The following is an 18240-nucleotide window of genomic DNA, read 5'->3' on the forward strand; positions in this document are numbered from 1 at the left end:
TTTTTAAATCAAGTTATTTATTGAGTCCATGATATTTGGGTTGCAATGTTTACAATTAGGCAGTACAGGATGGCATGAGTGTGTTTCTGTGCGAGAGAGATTAGACTTCATCCAAGAAGCTTTATTTTGCATGTGTGCATTTCTTTCAGGACTGTTTTCGGATCATTGGCAAATTTTAAGTCAAAATTAATTTCATAAACAAATGATTGAGTCTTGTTGACCTGAATTCTCATTGCATTCCTCCCATCAGCACACATATTAAGAAAATTTGCTTTCTTTTTCTTACAGCATTGTAATTTTAATTTTAATAGTTACCTGTTACTTGCCAGCTGATTGCCAGATTTACCAAATTACTTTTGGTCACTTCCTGTGATGGGATTTGAATTCTGAGTCCTCTAATTGCTCGGCTACCTCTAAAGAGGTTTGACGAACCACTCAATTGGAAAAGGTTATTACCAGGCTAATTCCAGGGTACCTTTTCAGGGTAACCAGAGAAAAGTAATGAAGACAGCTTTTTTTGATGCTGCCCAAGTCCCTAGAACAAATGAACTGAAATCAAATCCTTTTAAACTGAAGGGAAGACATGATTAGGCCCAATGAGTCAGATAGTTTATTGATACTCATGAAGAATGGGGGGAAAGACCAAAATGAAATTTGATATTGCAGTGTCACCAATGTATCCATTAGTATAATCCAAAATGTACAGTAAGAATATAGAGCAGTTGAAGCACTTGCTGTTGGAAAGAAGCCATATTAACATGAGAGGGAACTGATTATAAGTGGTTTTGCTGATGATGTGCGATGATTAGGGACTTAAAAAATCTCATACCAAGTAGAAGTACCTTGGACCTGTTGAGCTAATTGGCTAGCTTACAGGCTGTACATGTTATGCATTTTCAAACCGTTTCATTCTTTCATAGTTTTTGAATTGACAGTTCAGTCTGGATGATAGTTGCTCTAATGCAACATAAATGAGAAATACTTGAGTGTTTTAAATAACTGCAGAATTTGTTGTGTACATAAAGAATTGGTGGTGATGTGTCACCATATAGTAACAGAAGGGGATCCAGATGACATTGACTAGAGCGAGAGGAAGGTCCAATTTTCCATCCATGCACTGGGGAGATAATATGGATCAAAAATTGTACATTGCCAGTCTGTGATCTTTCCAGCCATTAAAATTAATGGTCAGTAAATCGCAGTCTCTGATGCAGTACTCCCAACAGGGATCCTCGGCACAAGACAAGAATACTAAAATAAAATAAACCTTAACAACATATTCAGTAGTGCATCGGTAGCGTCAGAACTATTTTGCAGCAATGACAGAAATCAAACACAATTCTGAAAGATTTTGAAGCTCCACAGTACAATTTTATGGAGTGACGGGCAGATTTGTGTTCATCAGCCGAGCATTTGAGCTTTTCATTCAGATCCATGAAGCTGAGGGAGACACGAACATCAGCAATAAGAGAGAATTTTCAATCTCTGGTTCGTTGTTGTTTTGTCAGGAGTCAGAAATGAGTGGTAAGGTGATCTGACAGGTGGGCCTTGGAGCATGAAAAATGATGGGAAGCATGAGCTGAAACGATTGGCAAGGTTGTGGCTTTAAAGTGAAAATAAACTTGCCACGTGGTAAGAAATGGTGAGATTCTCCTTCCTGTGTCCTGTCACGATATCTCATAGCCACGTACCACGGATAGAGTGCATTTGAGTATGATGGAAAAGATGCCTACGTGGAGTTTAAATACTGACACAGACCAGATGGGCTGAATGACCTGTTTTGAAATTATGGTTTCTATAATACCTACATAAATGTATCTCTTTGACCACATTTTTGGTCATCTGCCCTAACATCTCCACTGTGGCATCTAAATTTATAATGCTTCTGTGAAGTACATTTTACTTGTTAAAAGTTCTCATTGTAATCCCCTTCAGTTTGGAATATTGTGATCTCATATGGATTTTTTATTTTAGTTTGCAGGTAATCGTGCCTAAGTTGCACCACTGCTGACTCGGCACCTTAATTGTTTCTGGTCATACCTGTTTGTACAGAGTCGTACGTGTGGCACAAAGTGGTCACAGCATTAGTGTCATGCATGATACAGAAACCGAGAACAATCTTGCCCTGCTACACCAGCCCATTGACCCCTGACATAATGGCGCATGATGACAGTGGCTACAAGATATCAGCAGAACGAGCCTCCTTGACGTCATTTGAAGCAATTGAGGAAGCAGATGTAGTTCACTGGATAAATGGTATGACAGATACACTATTAAACAATGAAATGATTATTTGTCTGAGTGGAAAAGAAACTAAGTTTTGTACTCCTATAACACAGGATGCCCTAAAATGATTAATGACCACATTATATCTGAAATGTAGTCACCTTTGTCATAGAAGAAACATGACTACCAGTCAGGAGGCTCCCACAACCACCAATGTAATAATGAACAGGTTGTCCGTTTCAGCAGTGTTGATGAAGGAGCAAATGTTGGCTCAGGCACCAGGGAGAGCACTCTCTTCAAAGTAGTGCCATGAATCCTTTTCATACAATCCTGTCTGCAGCTCTACTGTCTTCAACACTTGTATGTTTAATATCCACTGTAAAGAGATCACTCCAGCAGCGCAACTTTCTCTCAGTACTGAGCTGGAAATGTCAGCTCGGCCTTGTACTCAACTCTCAGGAGACAGTCTCCAACAGACAGGTCTCAATTTTCGTTCACAGGTCGAGAGCATAGAGGTGGACTATTTCCCAACTCCAGAAATGTGACCTCTGTGAACCTAAACTGGAAAGTCGGATTTTTGTTATGAAGTGACAGGGTGATCATGCAATGAGAGCAGATACTACTGGCTGCGATTGCAGGCTGGGTTCAAGGTCTGCCCCATGCACTCAGTTTAATGAAAATAATGAAAGTAAAGCATCTCTCCAGACCTCAACCCTCACACATCTTTTGGCCCACATGCACTTATCATATCCCCATCCATGCCACTTCAAACCCTCCATTCTGCCTTGTGCCCCTCTACCAACCTTCATGGCCCCTTCTAATCTCTATGCCCTCCTCCCCATTCCCTCTTGCCTTTTGATATGTTCCTGTGTACACTATTCTCCGTCTTCCCTATGTTAACTTAGTTCTAACCTGAGTTTCCATCCTCTACCTTTTACACTCTGTGCTCCATGCTCACTCACTCACCGACTATCCACAATGGGCAAGCTTCAGAAGGCATGCTGACATGTCCAATGTGAAAACATTGAGTCGGTTCAACTAGTATTGATTGGAATTTAGAAGGTTGAGCCAACCTTATTGGAACTTACAAGATTCTTAGAGAACTTGGCAGGGTAGTGTGAAGATGTTTTTCCACTTGTGGGAAAGTCTAGGACAAGAGGGCATAATCTCAAGATAAGTGGTCGCATATTCAAAGTGGACATGAGGAGGAATGTCTTCTCAGAGGGTAGTGGATCTGTGAAGTTCTTTCCTGCAAAAAGCCATTGAGTTTATCATTCAACATATTCAAGATGGAAAGACACATTTTTAATCAGTAAGGGAATCTTGGTATATTTGGAGAAAGCAGGAGAGTGAAGTTGAAAATTATCAGCTCAGTAACAGTCTCATTGAATGGCAGAATAGATTTGATGGGCCAAATGGCCTACGTTGCAGCTGATAAAAAAAAATTACCACCAGATAATTACCACCAGGTAATCCATCAGGGTAAACCCAGTCCTTCAAAGGAAATCGTTACTTTCAGAAATCGGTTCCTTAATGTAGACCTGTTCTGAGCTGGTGATCTCTGCACACTTTGGGTTCCAGACAGTGGGAACACCAAACTAGGATTTAAAGAGGAACAGCTGACCATTTAAATGTCAAACTTTGGATACGTGCAGTCCAGGATGTCCCCAAACCCCCCCACACACACAAAAGTCATAGTGTGAGGGACCCAGGTTTGACTCCACCCTCAGGCAATTACCTGTGCGGAGTTTACACATTTTCCCCATGTCTGCTTGAGTTTCCTCCGAGTTCTCCAGTTTCTTCCCACAACCAAAGATGTGCAGGTTAGATGAGTTGACCATGGGAAGTGCAGGGTTACAGGGATGGGGTAGGAAATGTGTCTGGGTGGGATGCTGTTCGGACAGTTCGTGTGGACTCGATGGGCCGAATGGCCTGCTTCCACACTATAGGGCTTCTATGATTCTGTCATGGCTGAATTGATATTCCAAATATTTCCCCTAGACTTGATAACTTTTCACCTCCTTGCTTAGCAAGAATCAATTCGTCTCCGCCTCAAGAATATTTAAAGACTTTGCTTTCACCACTTTTATGAGTTACAAACGAGGGTAGGTAATGTGGTCCCAAAGCCTGTTCTGCCATTTAGTAAGATCATGGCTGATTTGATTGTAATCTCAGCTCCACATTTCTCTGCCTTTCTCTGATCACCTTTCACCCCCCTTGTTTACCAAGAATCTATCTGTCTTTGCAACAAAGGCATCCAAAGACTGCTTCCACTACCTTTAGAGGAAGACTTTCAATATTTCACAATCCTCTGAGAAAAAGGATTTCTCCTGTGTAATCTCAATGTGGCTATTTCATAACCCTCACTTGGAAAGTTACAGTCGCTGAAGAAATTATTTTTGTGTCTCAGATCCGAATGGACCAGGCATCCTTAGTCGAAATAATAGCACAAATGACTCAGAACTGTACAGCAGCCCTTCTGAGAGAACAGGTGAGTCCTGAAATGTATTTTGGAGTTTTGAGAGCAAGCTGATGGCACTCTTGAGGCTGTTTCACTTGGGGAACTGAGTAAAAACAACTGAGAGCTTGGAAAGTTAATTCTGCACATAGCAATATAACCTGAAGCAAAAGCTCCAGGTTTTTCAGCTGATCTCAGTGGGTGGCAGGAGAGTGTATTTGAGCTTATGCACCCCTGAACACATTGCGGCATTCAGGAATAGAGGGGTGATGGCCTCGTGATATTATCTCTAGACCACTAATCCAGGAAACCAAGAAATGTTCTGGCAATCTGGATTCAATTCCTGCCATGGTGAATGGTGGAACTTGATTTCAATAAAATTCTGGAAATAAGAATCTCATGACAACCATACACCTACTGTCAATTGTCAGATAAATACTGTCTACAGTGTAGTTTACTAATGACCTTGAGGGATGGAAGCTGCCATCTTTACTGGGTCTGGCCTATATATGACTCCATACCCACAGCAATGTGGTTCACTCTTTGTTTCTGTCTGGGGAATTATGGATGGGCAAAAAACGCTGGTTAAGTCGGTGACACTTATATCCTATGAATGAATACCAACCAACCATGGCAGCACGGTGGCTTAGTGGTTAGCTCTGCTGCCTCACAGCACCAGGGTCCCGGGTTCAATTCCAGCCTTGGGTGACTGTCTGTGTGGAGTTTGCATGTTCTCCCCATGTCTGCATGGATTTCCTCCCACAGTCCAAAGACGTGAATGTTAGGTGAATTGGCCATGCTAAATTGCCCGTAGTGTTAGGTGTATTAGTCAGAGGGAAATGGGACTGGGTGGGTTACTTTTCAGAGGGTCTGTGTGGACTTGTTGGACTTGAAGGGCCTGTTCCCACACTGTAGGGAATCTTAAAAAAAACCTGTTGGAAGAGTGTAAGTACAGAACAGATGATGGTCTTGGAACAAAGACTTTTTTCTCTGTATACGTTATTAAGGGATGGCTGCTTGGTCAGGATGCATGAGATTTGATAACCATCAAGAAACCAATGACATTGGACAGGAGGGAAAGGGGGGCAGTTGGAGAGAAGAAACTCAAGCAGTTTTGAAATACCAGAATACAACAACGGTGTTCTGCCTGTCGGGAAACTGAATAGAGTGTATTTTTTCATTTAAAACCAAATTGAAATTGGTCGGGAGAATATTATTGCAATGATCCCAAGGCAAATTAACAGTGATTCTTGAGATTCTGGGAGTGTTTTAAGTGCTTAATCTTGAATCAATCCCTTAATGAAAACTGGACATTAAGTGCTTCCCAATAAAGTGACCACTAATTGGAATATAAGTTCTGCTTGTGCTTTTGTTATACACTTCCCACCAACAGTTTGCAGTAAAAGCATTAGAAGAGCAGCAAGCCCAGCTCTTCTCTCAGGTGTGTTATGGAAACCATAAAAGGCAACACTGAGAAAACAAATGGTACTTGCTATAACATGCTGTTAATGCAAGAAGTTTATTTGAAAACTTTTCACCAGCAAACCATCGCTGCTTACAAAATTCCCTCCGTCTACAGCACACACATTGCTTGCCTAATAATTCAAAGACTAAAATTTACATAATTTCCATTATAGAGTTGTATAATGGCCGTATCCTACTGGTTCTCACTTCCAGTGGCTTCTGGTGGTCTCAGGGGTTCGATCTGGAGTCATGTGAGGAAAATCTTGCCAGATTTGGAGTTCAGGTAACACAGGCTTCACATTAATTCGACAATATTCCTCTTAGCATCCCAAATTATTTTCTCATTGATGTTTGCTTTATCTTTTGCTTACTGCATATTGTTTTATCTGGGAGGGAGGACAGGATGCATTACTTTGCTATAGGTTCCATGATGTTCAGTGCCGATAAATCCCAGTCACCAAATGCCAGTAAAGTATGGTCAGTCACTGATTAACTAATGACAAGAATGATGGATAATCTGAATTCTTCTGTTTTATTCATTTCAAGGTTTGTTGGCATTGTCCATGATGAACATAAGCATTTTTGAACATATGTCTCTTTTACAGGTAACAACAGAGAAAATTAACAAACATTAAAATGATTCCACAGTGTCCGCTTGCTGCAGACCACACATATGTCATTACTCAGGGTTTATATGCAGGATTTTCTATCTAAGTGTTTACATAGGCAGTTTCAATGTTAAATGTTAACAAAAAGCATGATCAATGATTACAATAGCAAGTGCATAAATATGCAAAATGTTTTACAATATGCATACACACGATAAGATATCAGCTAAAACAAGCAAAGTCCAAGACATTTTTGTTTATTGAAGTAATTATCTCCCAAAGAATGGAAGCCTTGTATTCATATTTTTTTCATAACTGGACAACATTCTAAGCTATTGAAGTGCAGCAATATTGAATATAGAGTCATGACGGCCAATTTGTGCACAGCAAGTTACCACAAGATTAATGAGATAATGTTTTTTACTTCATTAATTGAGGAATAACTGTGAGCCAGGATGCTGGGTGATAAGTTCCCTGCTCTTCCAGAAAATATTACTGTGCTAGCTTTTATGTACATTTACGAGGGCTGTTGGGAATGGATTCAACATCATCTGATCTGCAGCCCTGCAATAATCTGAAGTGTCTGCCAGAATTTCTTCTGAGATCTCTGAAGTTGGCCTTTCCAAACAATGCAGATGCCTTTAGGATCAAGGGAGTGTCTATTTAAATGGGAGTCCCAGTTAACTAGACAAACAGTTTGTGTTACATTTGAAAATGTTTTAAATTTTAAATGTGAAACTCCCAGCTGATTTATCAATCTCTGTTAGGATATAACTCTCCCAATAAGCAAATTCCCGAATTCCACCATGAGTTTTTGTGTGGGGTGAAGTATTGAGCTGAGAAGCCTTGAGGTACCACTCCAGACTTGTGACAAGATTGATGGAAGGTGAACAAGCAATTGAAAGGTTAACAGGAGTAGGTGGAAATGTGAACTTAAGGTTACTATCAAATCAGTCGTGATCCTATTGAATGGCAGTGCAGGCTTGAGGGGCTGAATGGCCTACTCCTGTTACTGATTTGTATCTGTAAAAACGCTTTAGCTGAAAAGGATGTGCATATTTCAGAATGATGTACCCCAGAGAACCAAGAGATGGTACATCATAAGTATACTCAAGACAAGGATGGATTTTTGGACACAAAGGGAAGCCTGGTATTACAGGAACCTGATGGGAAAGTGTAATTGAGGTAGAAGATTAGCCATGCCTTGAATGGTCAAGCAGGCTCAAAGGACTGAATGGACTACAGCCTTTTCAATTTCATAGTACGCAGAGTGAGAGGATAAATAAATAAGCCAGAGCCACGAAGAAAGTGATGGTTATTGCCATTGATTGGGAAGAAGTGGTTATTCCAACTACAGTGTGACGTGCGCAGCCACAAAAACATTACAGCACAGGAAAGCCAGCTGAATAAACTAGCTGTCCATTCTCATTCAACTCTTTAAATCTAGTCCATGCCTTGCATTTCCAGTTACAGAACCAGATTTCCTTGGAGTGAGTTGATGGTTCGTGCTTCAGGCTCCAAACTGGGCATAGAATTCTCGACAACCACCACTCTCGGGATGCAGCCGTTCCCTCTGACCCTTCTGTTGGTCACTTTAAATCTATAACCCCAGAAATTGGCCTCTCCGCTAAGAGAAACAGGGCTTCCCTGGCCACCTTATCCAAACCCCACATTATACCTCAATTAACTAAACCTCCTCTTTGTAGGGAAAATAATTTGAGCTTCTCCAATTTTTCCTTAAAGCTGAAATTTTCATAAGAAATGAGACACTGCAAAATATGAAAGGAGGCTTCTAACATTGGCTTGTTCCTCATTAAAGGTTACTTTCTGAATTGGTGAGACATCTAGTTGATTCCAAATATAGCCTTGTTTCTGGTTGTTTATTCCACAGGAGAAATCACAGTTCATTCATCCATGCTGTGTTTTGCAACAGCATGACGTTTGGGTTCAGCTTGCAACATGTGAACTGTGATGATTTTTATCTTCCCTTTTTGCTCTTATCCATCTCCTTGAACTTAAACAGAATGATTCATGTAATGTTAAACGGCTTGACGCGCTTCACAGAGGCATCACCAAATAAAATGTGGCAAAGGGACATGGGAATATTAGATGAGCATGGGGAAGCACTTTTACATTTGAAGTGTCTTAAAAGAGGAAAGGGAGATGCAGAGAAAGAATGCCAGGTCTTGGGGCTCAGGGCAGCTGATGGCACAGCCACCACCAGTGGAAGAATTTAATAATGTGCATGCACAAGGAAGAGGAGGTGGAGGGCCACAGATCTCGAGTAGTTTCTGATCTGCCTGGGGTCGGGAAGTCCAGAACCAGAGGACATAAGTTTAGGGTGAGAGGGGAAAATAAAAGAGACCTAAAGGGCCACTTTTTCACACAGAGGGTGGTACAGGTATAGAATGAGCTGCCAGAGGAAGTGGCGGAGGCTGGTACAATTGCAGCATTTAAGAGGCATTTGGATGGGTATATGAATAGGAAGGGTTTGGATGGATATGGGCCGGGTGCTGGCAGGTGGGACTAGATTCGGTTGGGATATCTGGTCGGCATGGACGAGTTGGACCGAAGGGTCTGTTTCCATGCTGTACATCTCTATGACTCTATGAAGGCTGCGAACTGGGCAATTTGACATTAAAAAAAATAAACAAAGTGCATAAATAAGATCAGCTTTCAGTTCTGAGGGCCAAGGTAGGTCAATGAGCATGTGAGTGAGGTATAAACAGTACTTAGAGTGAATTAGGAAATTCTGGCGTCTAGGTAGAACATTGAAGATGAAACCATTATATTTTTTCTCTCTCTCCCTGGCATAATTTCCTGCTGCACAGGTACCACCAGAAGATTATGAGCTGCCCATTCGAGCATCCCTAATGAGCACAGAAGTAAGACGATACATGTATTTTAGTTCCACTGGCTTCATGATGCTGCTTGCACCGGTAAGTGATCCTGCATTTCCTGTTGACTTCCAATCCCTTTGAAATCAGAAAGATCTAAGTAATAGGTGAAATGCTTTGTATGGATTTTTATGCATTTCTTTTTAACTATGACTTGATTATAATTGGGAATGTAAGGTGAGCAGGGTTCCTATTTCCAGTTTCCATTATCAGTCCACTTTTCCTGGGATAACAATGATTTGTGCCCTGTATCTTGTGATGAAGTAGTATTGGCTGTCTCTGAGGCCTGTTAAGTTTTTTTTGTAAGTGACTGTCACTTCTGAACCAGGAGTGTCGCCTTGGTTCCACTGGCAGGTCATGTGCTGTGTATGTAACCAGTAGAAGTCAGTGTGTCGTGAGGATTAGATTAGATTACTTATAGTGTGGAAACAGGCCCTTCGGCCCAACAAGTCCACACCGACCCGCCGAAGCGCAACCCATACATACCCCTACATTTACCCCTTACCTAACACTATGGGCAATTTAGCATGGCCAATTCACCTGACCCGCACATCTTTGGACAGTGTGAGGAAACCGGAGCACCCGGAGGAAACCCACGCAGACACGGGGAGACTCCACACAGTCAGTCGCCTGAGGCGGGAATTGAACCCGGGTCTCTGGCGCTGTGAGGCAGCTAACCACTGTGCCACCGTGCCACCCACGGTGGTGGTCTAGTAATCCAGAGATCCAGGTATTGTTCTGGGGACCCAGTATTAAATTGTAGCAGACATTGGGATTTGAATTCAATAAAAATCTGGAATTAAGACTCTAATAATGATCATGAAACCATTGTCAGTTGTTGTAAAAACGCATGCGGTTCACTTCATCCTTTAGGGAGGGAAACTGCCATCCTTACCTAATCTGGCCTACACGTGACTCAAGACACACAGCAATATGGTTGATTCTTACCCCACCTCTGGGCAATATATGCTGGTTGAGCTAGCACCATCTAAATTGCCAAGGCTGGTGACACCGAGACTAACAAAATGCTCCAGTTGAGATCAGGAATGGAAGGTTCCAGACCTGTAACCTAGACGTTGCCGAGAGACATAAGGGTCAAAGGGTCTTGCACTTATCAGCACTGACTTGCAAGGAACCAAACTTAGAAAGGGAGTATATGTTTATACAGCAAAAGTGGGTGCTGATTGGTTAGAGCATGGTTGGCATTGAGATACAGCGAGGACTGCTAAATGAATTAGCTGGAAAAAACTCAGACCAGATTGGTAGATTCCAATTGGTCAGGCAGTAAATAGGCTGGGACTTTTTTCATTCTAGCTTAGGAGTGACCTTTACAGAGGTTTATAAAGTCGTGAGGGACATAGATAAGTTGATTAGCCAAGGGCTTTTCCCTGGGGTGGGTAAGTTCAAATCCAGTGGGTATATTTTTAAGGCAAGAGGAAAAAGATTTAAAAGGGACCTGAGGGACAACTTTTTCTTACGCAGGATGGTTCATATATGGAATGAACTTCCAGAAGAAGTGGTAGGTGCAGGTACAATTGCAACGTTTAAAAGACGTTGGAATAGAAAAGGTTTAGGTATGGCTCAGACACAGGCAAGTGGGACTAGTTTAGTTTGGGAAACTTGGTCAGCATGGATGAGTTGGTCCGAAGGATCTGTTTTCTCACTGCATGACTGTATAATTCTATTTTTCTCCTCCTCCCCAATCGGTATTGATAGATGGTGGGAATATGGTTTCTCAGACAGTGACTATTTTCCAGTAAATAGCCCATTCTCCACAGGTGATTCTGGATGGTCATTATCAGCGAATCCTGAAGGAACTGCTGCAGTCAGCTAAATCCTGCTCATTGTTTCTTTTTTTATGTCTACTTGGACACCTCACTGAAATAGTTACAGTCAGAAATGAAACTTTTTCCTAGAGTATGCCACAAATTGCAAATACAGTGGTGCACTTCAAGTTGAATCTCTGGTCTGTGTGGAGTATCATATCACGCAGCTTGTTGTAAAACTCAACTGTCAAACTTTGTCCACGTCAAATGTCTTTTGAACAAAATGTTTTAAGAGAACACATCTATTTCTGATCAAATATAAATTGGAAGATAATTTCAATCTCCCTCATAAGGTGGCAGAACCAAAGCCTTTGAATATTTTTAAGGCAGAAGTGGGTAGATTCTTGATAAGCAAGAGGTGAAATATTATTGGGTTAAAGGCCCGCATGTAGAATAACCAGGTCAGCCATGGTTCTATTGAATGGTGGAATAAGTTCAAAAGGCCAATTTTCCCATTCCTGTTTTGAATTTTTATGTTCAGCTTTAACTTGATTGTCTAAGCAGGAGCCCCACATGATTGGTCAGAACACTGATACTGATTGGATAAAAATAATCTTCCATTGACTTCAGTGGAGAGTAAAATTGGGTGGAGTGTAAAGCTACATCTGCTTGATCTCATAAAATACCCAACCGGCAAGTGATGTTAAAAGCACTCCGCTAAATATATTCGTCTCAGAACAGCTGACGTGTCAAGTTGCTGAGGATATGAAAATGTTACAGAACAGCAAGATCAGTATAATATCACAAATTTGTTTCATGGGTCCATTTTTTTAAATTGAGAAATTAAGGTGAAGTGGTCTAGTTAATTCAAAAAAGCATTGGCTGATTACTTGGATACTTCTGATGTGTAGGGACATTCAATAATAGAGCCAGTACAGGCATTAATGGTCAAATGGCCTCCTCCTGCACCATAATGATTTTGCGATTCACCAATTTAAGGTTTTCACAAATGGCTAGATTGTCATCTTTTTGTTTGGAAGAACAGCCTCAGTCATTTCTAATAAGTATTATATTTAACATTCAAATATTAGGACATGAAGAGGTAAGTTTTAAGGAACACCTACATGAAGAGAGAGAAATAGATTCTTTGGAGGAAATTTCAGAGCTTGAGACCTAGGCATCTGAAGGTATAAATTGCGGGATAAAGTAAGTTAGGAATATGCGAGATACTGGAGCTGGAAGAGGACAGAGAGTTCTGAGGTTCTTGTCCTATTTTGAAAGTTTTGACTCCGTCTCGGATAGGCCAGCAGACTGGTAGGTAGTGCAACCTGTGTAACAGTGGCTGTTGGTCTTTCAGGTATTTTATCTGGCAGTATGGTGTTGTCTCTTCTCAACTTTTCACCTCTACCTGGACCAATATGTGAAGAGCTTCTTCTGGGCTTTCTGCCTTCTAATCAGCACCATTGCTGTACTTCTGACCACCATCCTCCTCCTCCTCCTGCATCGGCACAATCAAAAGGTATGAAAAAATCCCACGTGTCGTCCCAGTTAAGCATTGATTCTATCGACTTTAAACTGTACAGGTTCTCATAATTTGACATATGCAAATGCGATTGCTTTTAACTTTCTCTTTCAAGCTGCGTTCAGTACACTTAGCTAAGATCTAGAGTATTAACAGGTCATGTGGGGAGTTGTACTAAGCCTTTCATTGAGAGGTGAAGGAGCTCAGTGCTGAGGGCAGGACTGTGGCGTGACACAACATATGGCACAATGCCTTTAACAACAAGGTAAGGTTTTTTTTCATGTGGTGCATGGGATATACAAGCCACCTATAATTTTGTGGCATGTCAGCGCACAGGGGAAATCAGACAACCAATGTGCTTCAAATACAACCTCACAAGCATATGACCCCAGCATATATTGGTTTCTTTCAGTAATTGTGTTTGCAGCACAGATCACAGCAGGTTAGGCAGCATCTCATAATATTCCTGATGAAGGGCTTATGCTCGAAACGTCGAATTCTCTATTCCTGAGATGCTGCCTAACCTGCTGTGCTTTGACCAGCAACACATTTGCAGCTGTGATCTCCAGCATCTGCAGACCTCATTTTTTATTTGCTCCACAGATGAAGACCAATCCTGCCTTGATTTCGAAAGGACAATAGGAACCGGTGCTTAGCAAAAGATGGAAACCTCACTTTCCCTTCATTACAACCTGGGCTCTTCAGAATCCTCTTAATTTATTCTTCAACATCGGGAGGCCTACCTCCTCAGCTGACCCCACGCTCACACAGTGGTGGTGCCCCATGAGAATGTAGAGTCATCAGATTATAATCATTTTAAATAGTGCAGCAGGCTTGAGGGGCCAAGTGGCCACCGTCTACTCCTAGCTCAAATCCTCCAACCCTGGCAACATCCTTGTAAATCTTTTTTGAACCCTTTCAAGTTTCACAACATTTTTCTGATAGGAAGGAGACCAGAATTACATGCAATATTCCAACAGTGGCCTAACCAATGTCCTGTACAGCTGCAACTCCTGTCCTCAATACTCTGACCAATAAAGGAAAGCATACCAAATGCCTTCTTCACTATCCTATCTACCTGTGACTCTACTTTCAAGGAGCTATGCACTCCAAGGTCTCTTTGTTCAGCAGCAGTCCCTAGAGCCTTACCATTAAGTGTATAAGTCCTGCTAAGATTTGCTTTCTGAAAATGCAGCACTTCGCATTTATCTGAATTAAACTCCATCTGCCACTTCTCAGCCCATTGGCCCATCTGGTCAAGATCCTGTTGTAATCTGAGGTAACCATCTTCGCTGTCCACAACACCTCCAATTTTGGTGTCAACTGCAAACTTACTAACTGTACCTGTTACACTTGCATCCAAATAATTTCTGTAAATGACAAAAAGTAGAGGACCCAGCACCGATCCTTGTGGCACTCCACTGGTCAAAGGCCTCCAGTCTGAAAAACAACCCTCCACCACTCCCCTCTGTCTTCTACCCACAAGAGGAAACCCATTGCTCCACATCTTGATAAAGCTGTATAACTAAATAGAGGCAGTTCAGAGAAATCTCTAAACGTGAGATGCACTGACTATTTATGGAAGTGACTGTTGCCATTGCATCTAAGAAAACTTTAGCTACTACAATTTTTATGACCTTAAATTCCGAACAATGTGCTTCAGGATCAGTAAGTTCATGGCAGGATGAACCATAAAGGTAAACCATTTTTAAATGTGTAAAATATCAGAGCTTGTCACTACAGATACAGAGGCACGTCATCTGCCACTCTCTTCCAACCAAACTTGTAACTTATAGGTGCCCAATATACACAGGAGTCATGGTAGATCTGCACAAGAAGACATGTAACATTTTCCTGATTAATCCGACAGTGCCTGAAGAGCGGAAGTCGGGATGATGAGTGAAGAAAGATGAGAGTATAAGCAGCAAAAGCAAATTTGTTTCCCATCCCTAATTCCTTTGAGAAGTAGGTGGTGGCTTCTTAAATTGCTGCAGTCCATGAAGAGTATTTACACCCACAGTGCTGTTAGGAAGGGAGTTACAGGATTTTGATGAAGTAACTGTGAAGGAACAGCAATAGTTTTATATCAGGATGGTATGAGGTTTGGATGCAAACTTACAGACAGTGTTATTTCCATGCATCTGCTACCCTATGTGGTAGAGGTCATGAGTCAGAAAGGTGTTGTTGTAGAAGCCTCTGTGAGTTGTAAATTGTACACTGTGCACTGTCACTGTACATCACTGGTTGGTTGCTGATCAAGAGGACTGCTTCTTCCGAGATGATGTCAAGCTTCTGGCATATTGTTGGAGCTACCCTCATCCAGGCAAGTGGAGAGTATTCCATTACACTCCTCACTTGTGTCTTGAAAATGCTGGATTAGAGTGGTGCTGGAAAAGTATAGCAGGTCAGGCAGCATCCGAGAAGCAGGAAAATCGATGTTTCGGGCAAAAGCCCTTCATCAGGAATAGAGGCAGGGTGCCTGCAGAGTGGAGAGATAAATGAGAGGGGGGATGGGTTGGGGAGAAAGTAGCATAGAGTATAATAGGTGAATGGGGGTGGGGATGGAGGTGATAGGTCAGAGAGGAGGGTGGAGGAAGGTGGCAAAGAGTACAATGGGTGAATGGGGATGGGTAAGGTGGTGATCGGTCAGAGAGGAGGATGGAGTGGACAGGTGGAAAGGAAGATAGGCAGGTAGGACAAGTCATGGGGACATTACTGAGGTGGAAGGTTGGAACTGGGGTGAAGTGAGGGAAGGGGAAATGAGGAAACTGGTGAAATCCACATTGATGCCCTGGGGTTGAAGTGTTCCGAGGCGGGAGATGAGGCGTTCTTCCTCCAGGCGCGGGTGGTGAAGGAGCGGCAGTGAAGGAGGCCCAGGACCTGTATATCCTCGGCAGAATGGGAGGGGGAGTTGAAATGTTGGGCCACGGGGCGGTGTGGTTGATTGGTGCGGGTGTCCTGGAGATGTTCCCTAAAGCGCTCTGTTAGGAGGCGCCCAGTCTCCCCAATGTAGAGGAGACCACATCGGGAGCAACGGATACAATAAATGACATTGGTGGATGTGCAGGTAAAACTTTGGATGTGGAAGGCTCCTTTGGGGCCTTGGATGGATGTGAGGGAGGAGGTGTCGGTGCAGGTTTTGCAATTCCTGTGGTGGCAGGGGAGGGTGCCAAGACGGGAGGGTGGGTTGTATGGGGGCATGGACCTGACCAGGTAGTCACAGAGGGAACAGTCTTTGTGGAAGTGGGTGGGGAGGGAAATATATCCCTGGTGGTGGGGTCTGTTTGGAGGTGGCGGAAATGTCGGCGGATGATGTGGTTTATGTGAAGGTTGATAGGGTGGAAGGTGAGCACCGGGGGAGTTCTGTCCTTGTTACGGTTGGATGGGTGAGGTTTGAGGGTGGAGGGGCGGGATGTGGACAAGATGCGTTGGAGGGCATCTTTAACCACGTGGGAAGGCAAACTGTGATCTCTAAAGAAGGAGGCCATCTGGTTTGTTCTGTGGTGAAGTGGACCTCCTGGGAGCAGATACGGCGGAGGCGGAGGAATTGGGAATACGGGATGGCATTTTTGCAAGAGGTAGGGTGGGAAGAGGTGTAATCCAGGTAGCTGTGGGAGTTGGTGGGTTTGTAAAAAATATCAATGTCAAGTCGGTCGTCCATAATGTAGATGGAGAGGTCCAGGAAGGGGAGGGTGGTGTCAGAGATGGTCCAGGTAAATTCAAGGTCAGGGTGGAACGTGTTGGTGAAGTTGATGAATTGCTGAAACTCCTCACGGGAGCACGAGGTGGTACCAATGCAGTCATCAATGTAGCAGAGGAAGAGGTGGGAAGTGGTGCCGGTGTAACTACGGAAGATGGACTGTTCTACGTAGCCAACAAAGAGACAGGCATAGCTGGGGCCCATACAGGTGCCCATGGCTACCCCTTTGGTCTGGGAAAAAACAAGGACTGCAGATGCTGGAAACCAGATTCTAGATTAGAGTGGTGCTGGAAAAGCACAGCAGTTCAGGCAATTGTTCAGAACCTATCAACCTCAAGACATTCCAAAGCATCCCAGCCAATGGAGTACCTCTTGAAATATAGTCACTGTTACAATGCGCAAAACACAGTCGCCACTTGATGCACAGCTCGTTTCCAAAAACAGCAATATGATAATGACCAGATGATCTGTTTACTTCTTCAGTGATATTGATGAATATTCCTCTGGGAGAATTCCTCTGCTATAACTTTAAAACTTGAGGCTGTTGGATCTCTTAAACCCACCTCATGAGGACTTTTGGAGCCTCAGTTTAACATCTCAAATAAAAGACAGTACCACTGACACTGCAGCATTAACCTGGATGATGTACCCCAAGACTATCTTGTGAACCCCCTGGCTTTGAATCGTCTTGTGCAATACACTGAGGCATGTTTGATATTAAAAAACAATGACAGGGAAGAGGGATTTTGAACAAGCACACGGACAGTAATTTCAACCCTTTTAATTATTGAACAGATTCTGAACATTCGGGTTGAACTCCAAGACCCAGTACTTGTGTACACATGAGACAAATTTATCAGAAAGATTAACTGATGTTAGGCTAGAGTTTCAAATGCTAACCGAGTGGTTCTCTTTTTAAAATGTAACTAAACTCCATTTTACAGATTAATGTGAACACAGATATGCGACTCATCTGGGCCAATGAGAACCTTGTGAAGCACAACATTTTGGTTGGCGTTTTGGATGTAACAAAACATTGCACAAGTATGTTTCATGTATCCTTTCCAGAAACTGGAATGGTTTTTAAAGGCTTCATTTCTAACCCTGTCATGGCTTGGGGGTGCTGAAGGCTTTAGGTGTTCAGTTACAGAATGAGACTGAGTGAGGGTCTTCTGGAGTGATTAAGGAAGCTGGGTTAGTTCTTCATTGCGCAGGGAAAGTCTGCAGGAGGAGATTTGCTAGAGGTGTTTAACATCATGGCAAATTTGATGGACTGTTTAAAATAGCACTTTTCAATGGCAAAATATACAGATTTAAGGTAAGCAAGGTCATGCCTTTTCCAAATGAATGCCACAGAGTTATGTAATAGAAGGAGGCCATTCAGCCCATCATGCCTGCACCAGTTCTATGACTTTTCTAACTTTTCACCATGTTCCTGCAAACCATTTCAGTACAGTACCTTCTTGAATGTGTCAGTTGAACCTGCCCTCCACCATATTTCCAGGCAGTGCTTTCATACCCTACTTGCTGTATGATTAAGACTTTGCTCACATAGCCATTGCATCTTTTGCCCATCGTATTAAATGCTTGCCCTCTCTT

At 42.6% G+C, this 18240-nt stretch overlaps 1 protein-coding gene across 5 annotated transcripts in view; it reads left to right on the forward strand.

Annotated features, from left to right (window-relative positions):
- The window catches only part of tmem268 (transmembrane protein 268), a 35837-nt gene that overhangs the window by 12560 nt on the left and 5037 nt on the right, over positions 1-18240 (forward strand). For 4 of the 5 annotated variants that reach the window (XM_060850513.1, XM_060850514.1, XM_060850515.1 and 1 more), the window contains exons 2-7: positions 1975-2256; positions 4637-4717; positions 6322-6431; positions 9588-9695; positions 12777-12938; positions 17586-17696. In XM_060850513.1, the coding sequence (XP_060706496.1) occupies positions 2097-2256; positions 4637-4717; positions 6322-6431; positions 9588-9695; positions 12777-12938; positions 17586-17696 (732 nt within the window). In that variant the 5' untranslated portion in view covers positions 1975-2096. The remainder of the gene's footprint in view (positions 1-1974; positions 2257-4636; positions 4718-6321; positions 6432-9587; positions 9696-12776; positions 12939-17585; positions 17697-18240) is intronic. The other variant, XM_060850517.1, reaches the window with a different exon arrangement.

This window comes from Hemiscyllium ocellatum, chromosome 35, assembly GCF_020745735.1.
Source record: "Hemiscyllium ocellatum isolate sHemOce1 chromosome 35, sHemOce1.pat.X.cur, whole genome shotgun sequence".
Taxonomy (NCBI): domain Eukaryota; kingdom Metazoa; phylum Chordata; class Chondrichthyes; order Orectolobiformes; family Hemiscylliidae; genus Hemiscyllium; species Hemiscyllium ocellatum.